At 43.2% G+C, this 5,529-nt stretch overlaps 1 protein-coding gene across 1 annotated transcript; it reads right to left on the bottom strand.

The window, feature by feature from the left end:
- Positions 1–946: 946 nt before the first annotated feature.
- LOC148034722 (putative E3 ubiquitin-protein ligase RF298) lies at positions 947–4,598 on the bottom strand. The gene is made up of 3 exons (XM_087679682.1): positions 4,443–4,598; positions 1,919–4,288; positions 947–1,654 (listed from the first exon to the last, which is right to left on the bottom strand). The coding sequence occupies exons 2-3, from the start codon at positions 4,256–4,258 to the stop codon at positions 1,124–1,126; spliced, it is 2,871 nt and encodes a 956-aa protein (XP_087535808.1). The 5' UTR covers positions 4,259–4,288; positions 4,443–4,598; the 3' UTR covers positions 947–1,123.
- Between the last annotated feature and the right edge of the window lie 931 nt (positions 4,599–5,529).

Here is a 5,529-nt window from a genome sequence, read left to right on the forward strand (position 1 = left end):
ACGTATTCACGAAAAAGGAACCTCCAGGATTGTAAACTAGAAAGCTGCTCCATCCATCCTTCACATTTGAACATTGAAAGTGCATCTACTCTTTGACCCCACTTGACTCAGCCTCATAAATTAGTTTCACTTAACACTCAATGCAGAGAATGATAGTTACCCTTGACTAACTATACATGGATGCAAACCTTAAAAACAATCCATCCCAAGGACTACGTGATATCATAAGGCTGCCCACACTAGTCAAGAACTTGGTAAATGATTTATCACTTGTGTTCCATGTATACCCAAAGATCTCATCTGTTCACCCTTTGAGAATACACATAGACAACCCTTCAAACTTAAAAAGCCTCCACAGCTGGATGAGATTCTCACTCAGCCAAGGAGCATTTAACAGACTTCAACATCTCCGCATTGAGCGGATAACAGCAATCACCTCTGTGACAACATCCAATTACAAGATAACCTCGGTTACAATTGTGTGAGCAAATAGCTTGACCTCGTCCAGCAGGGGGCCACCTTATTAGGCAGTGCCTGAGGAGGTTGTTTTTCCCACTTCAGGAATCCTTGTTTATTTAGAGTTTATTTAGACTACATCAGAACTTGACCAAAAGAACACAAAAATAAAGGCTAGCTTCTCAGGTATCGACCAACACCATGGAAAAAGCCAAGGTAGCCACAACAGATTAATAATGAACACATCAAGTCAGATGCTAAATAAACCAAGCACTAAACCTGAGGGAGCTAGAGTCCAACGTAAAAGGTACAAATCAACAACATTGTCAAGACAGCCATAAAACCAGAGAAGAAGAGCAACACTTCTAAGAGCAAAGATTACCACTTCAGATATTAAGCAGTATGTACTCTTACCAAATCTCATTCCTCCCACCAGAACCACTTGCCAAAAAGAGAACAAAACAAAGAAAATGTAACATGATACAGAAAATAGTTTAGAATCAACAGATCTTTTTCATCAACACAATGAATTCTCTTATTCAAACTAGCAAACAAAATCAGCTTCCACATCATAATGTTTTGAGATGTGAAAGAACGATTTGTTTACCCCATGTACAAGAGCTTCAGATTTCTTTTGCGAGTACAATTGTCTCAACTCATTGCCATGCTATGATCTGACACCATAAACACGGATCCGCTGCTGAATGTGGGTTCTGCATGATGGGCACTCTTTAAGCCCTTCTCTCTGATGTAGATCATTACACTTGATACACACTACTTGATGTGCACAAGGCAGGAAAACTACAGACATTTCTTCACTGAGACACATAACACATTCACGATCACGATGAATGTTCTGCTGTGAATCTTGCAACTCTGCTATCTCAGATAACAACCGTGCATTCATTTTCTGCAGATCCTCTGCAGTACAGTTGTCCAGATTGTGGCAACCCATCCCAAAGCCATTACCCCACTTCATCATAGATGGTTGCAATCCCGATGAAATTTTCACCTTAGCAATCTCATTCTCCAGTTTTTTAAGCTCTTCGCGATAGTGTTGGGACTCTGCCTCTGCTTTCCTTTGCAAGGTTTCTTCCCTCCTCTTTGCAGAACGTTCTGCTTGTTCCTTTGCCCGCTTTTCTGACTCTGCATGTACAAGTGCTTCTTCCTTAGCTGCCTTTTCTTGTCTCCATCGTACCTGAAAATGGTAGATCAGTATAATAAATGAGCTGATCCAAGTGAACAATTTAATACCACTATTAGTGTAGACTTAAAACATCAACTGAGTCACAAATGATGGCAAGTGCTCAATCCTAACTACATGAACTGAGGGCAAACAATGACACTAGAGCAATGCACCATAAACCAATGGTTATTCAATGAACAATCAAACACAAATTCAAGCTCTTTAAAAAGATATTGTATTGTCACCTCCTCCCTCTAGGACTACCTCAAAACTAACCTCTGCTTGTTGCTGCCTTTCCCTGGCTTGAGAAAGCTGTTCCAAAAGACTAGAAAGCTTCCTCTTCTCATCAGCCAGCTCTTCTTGCAGCTTCAACTTCTGTTTCTCCCAACCTTGAGCTTTCTTCATGGATTTCTTTTCCCTTTTGGTTGCCTCTCTGCAATTAGAGACAGATTCATCAGCAGTCAGTTTCGCAGCTTCCATTTCTGCTCTCACCTCTTTATTCTCAGCTTCAAGCCTCCAAGCAGTTGAATTCGCACGATCCACTTGGCTTAGAGCCTTCCGCAATGCATTATCCATTTCCGCTAATTTTTTCATTGTGTTTTCTTCTAAAGCTTGTTTTTCTTTCTTCAGCCGCATGTATTCTTCTCTTTCTTGCCTAAGAGCCTTCAACTCTGCAGCATCTTTTGTCAACCTCCGAGCAGCTTGCATCACTTTCTGCTGTGCCCAGTCCGTCCACTCTTGAAGCTGGGATTCAAGGTCCTTAACCCGATCGGCAAGCTGCCAAAGCATATCAGTTTTCTTTTCCTCAATGTCAGAATCTAGAATACGATTGACTAAAACAGTATGGTGTGGGCTGTTGACAGACGGTTCTTCTTTCGCACTAACATGGGTCATGCTTGACACTTCACTGCCTCCACTAATAGCAGATGAGGATGTTGATAACGAAAGCTCTGCATTAGTTGAGCGCAGTGTATTTGTATTGCCAGACCCATTCATAGTCATCCAAGCTTCATTAGGTGACAATTGAAATCCAGGAATTGTGGTTGTATTACCTATTTGCAGGTCTGTCTGCACAAAATGTTTACCATCACCAGACATAGACAATTGTGCGCCAGAACGAAGATTTGAGCCCCGCTTCACCTTACCAACAGAGAAATCAGCCTGAAGGGAGGAAGACTGTGCCAGAATTGAGCTCCGAACAGCAGTTTCAAAGCTCTGAGGTACAGCCATGTACATTTCTCTACTGATTGATGTACATGTTTCTGATGTGCTTACCTCCTGTGCAATAGGATCAACCTTCAAACTATGTAATTTATTATGAGGTTTCTCAAGAGTTGGATTGATGTTCCCCAACTTGGAGAGATATAATCCAAGTTTGTTCGCTTGTCCTTCAGGTGAAGGCATCTTTACCTGATCAGAATTCAGATTGCTTACTACATGCACTTCCTGCTCTTGAGATGCACCATCAGCTTCCACACTTGCCAACGCAGGTGGCACATGGCTGATTCTAGAAATGCAATGCTTACCTGAGCTTCCTTTGCGGGATGCAACTGCAACCTTCCCAACTGGGGAAGAAGAAAAGCTTGGAGTGGAAAAGGCAGACCGATTATCTTTATGGGAACTTGAAAGAGGATTCAAGGGTTGTTGAGGCAGACGTGGAGTTTGTTGTGGTAAGGGAACACCTGTGGGTAAGGGGACACCTGTCACAATTCCATTGGGCAGAGACAAGTTTGGCACTCCCTTAGACTGTGTTGCAGCAATGGCTGGGGAATGTCCCTCCTTGAGAGTAGGTGGCATATGAGGATCTCCGTCCATTGTGCAAGCGAGAAGCACATTCATGTCACACATTAGCAAGCACCACATAGCATCTCCCTTGCTGAGGTAGGGACGAACTTTTCTCAACATACATATCATCTCTGTCAGCAGATAGCTCTCCATCTCCTTCAAATCCGAGAAAGCTGTTTCTGTGGTTTCACCCCTACCTTCACTGCTCCGCAACCAAGCCCGAGAGTTTTCTACTATGCTAGTAAGAGCATCTATACCATTCCATCTACCATTTCTCAGCACAGCATTTAATGCCTCCTCCTGACTATAATCGTAAGATGCTATTTTCTTTACTGCATCCTTGTAGAGCACATCAAACATATTCATCAAAATTTCCTCTAGCTGTGCTTCTGAATATCGATCCCAATCAGGTTCTTGCAACTCCTCGTAATCCTGTTCATCTTTCACATAAGGATAATGATGAAAGGCACTTGAGCAATCATTATTTTGCATTCCATAGTGTGCAAGATGCATATTTGCTGAATTGCATGGCTTTCTGGTATCAAGATGATCTGGCATTAAACCAAATGGTTCAACACCACAGCATCCACTACCATCGACAGAGACTGCGCCAACATCAGTACTGCTCAAGGATCGGCAGTCCACAGTTCGACTGCTGCCAATGTCAGCCGCATTCCGGGTTTCAGCATCAGTGCAGGAGGCTGTTTGGGACATCAGCGAGGTCTGCTGATCTGTCCTGAATTTCCGCTTATTACGGCTGCCTTTGTCTTGGACGCCGGAGCTCGAGGCTGGCAAATCTGGTGATGACACATTCAAGAAGCCGCTACGCATGATGGCGAGCGTAAGGGACGATGGCACAACCTACAAAAGCCAAACACAATGACCAATAATGCCTTAAGACATACCACAGGATCGCATGGAGGAGAGGCCACAAATCAGCAGTCAGGAAAAACCTACAGGAGGGAGCTGAATCCAATGGCGATCAAGAGATGCAACAGCGAGAGATGGGACATACCTGAGAGGCGTCAATGGAGGCCGGATTGAGCAGAAGACTGATGAAGAGCTACGGCGAGAGCTGCGTTTTCCCGTTCCGGCATCAAAGACTGACGATGATCCGATGCTTGGCGTCTTCTCCTATTACTGTGTTGTGTTCTCTTCCTCTCTCTCTCTTCTATTGTTCGTTTTGTTGTTCCTCGCCCGAGAATTCCACCCCCCATAGCCGGTCACCTCTCCACCTTTGACCTCCACCTGCCCGTTGCTTCGAGATAAGAATATAAAAGCCATCCTCTGTCCCGGACCATTCCTCCCAAGAATACTGCCTTTATATGAACCTTTGCTACCTCTCAAAGGTCTACCATGTAGGGGGTGGTCATCTTTTTCTTTAATAATGTGGTGTATTGTATTAGAAGGTAGAAGTTTGTAAATCCTCCATAGGGTAGATCTCTTATCAAACTTTAGTGGCTGCAGCTTTGGCAACTAGGTTGACATTTGCAGCTCAGTAAAGGAGTTTGAAGTTCTATATGCAGTCATTGCATGTTTGTTATGTAGCAGTTTTATTGTTGGTGTTTAGACATGTATTGTTTTTCAAAGCAAAGTACATTTGTAGATAAGTTTTTGCGTTGTTTAAATACACGGAGGATATCGAAAGGAGAATATGTATACATATGTAGTTCGAGTCACTGATCGTAATTTTGAACGTTCACATTTCTTTTGGTCGTAGGCGCCATGGCCAAGTGGGAATAAGAATGAAAACATTGCTTTTTTCAAGGTGATATCTAGGTAGGGTGAGATTCTTGCAAGCAAATCTTCCGTCCTGAATGTCGTTGTTCTTTCAATGAGACGACTATTATTCCGTAATATGATGCATGCGAACTCGTGCTGATCGGCTCTTTGGAATACTTGTCATCGGCTTGGCTCGACTACATTTTCAAGCAAAATGTAACATCTTTCATTCTCATGATTTGCTTGGAGCATTGGGTCAAATGGAGAGCTTTCAAGATGGAGCTCTATAATCCTTTCGATGGATTGCCTATTGAGGGAGGATGCAAAGCCCTGTCCTTGAATGTGGATGTTCTGCTATAGCCACGTACTTCTGGATTAGT

Source organism: Lygodium microphyllum, chromosome 6, assembly GCF_053477565.2.
Source record: "Lygodium microphyllum isolate KBCC chromosome 6, Lygodium_microphyllum_v1.1.10, whole genome shotgun sequence".
In the NCBI taxonomy this organism is placed as follows: Eukaryota; Viridiplantae; Streptophyta; class Polypodiopsida; order Schizaeales; family Lygodiaceae; genus Lygodium; species Lygodium microphyllum.

Coding starts and splice junctions, on each gene's coding strand:
- LOC148034722 (XM_087679682.1), bottom strand. CDS start 4,258: ATGCGTAGCGGCTTCTTGAATGTGTCATCACCAGATTTGCCAGCCTCG. Junction 1,655..1,918: donor AAAGGCAGCAACAAGCAGAG/GTTAGTTTTGAG, acceptor TACCATTTTCAG/GTACGATGGAGACAAGAAAA.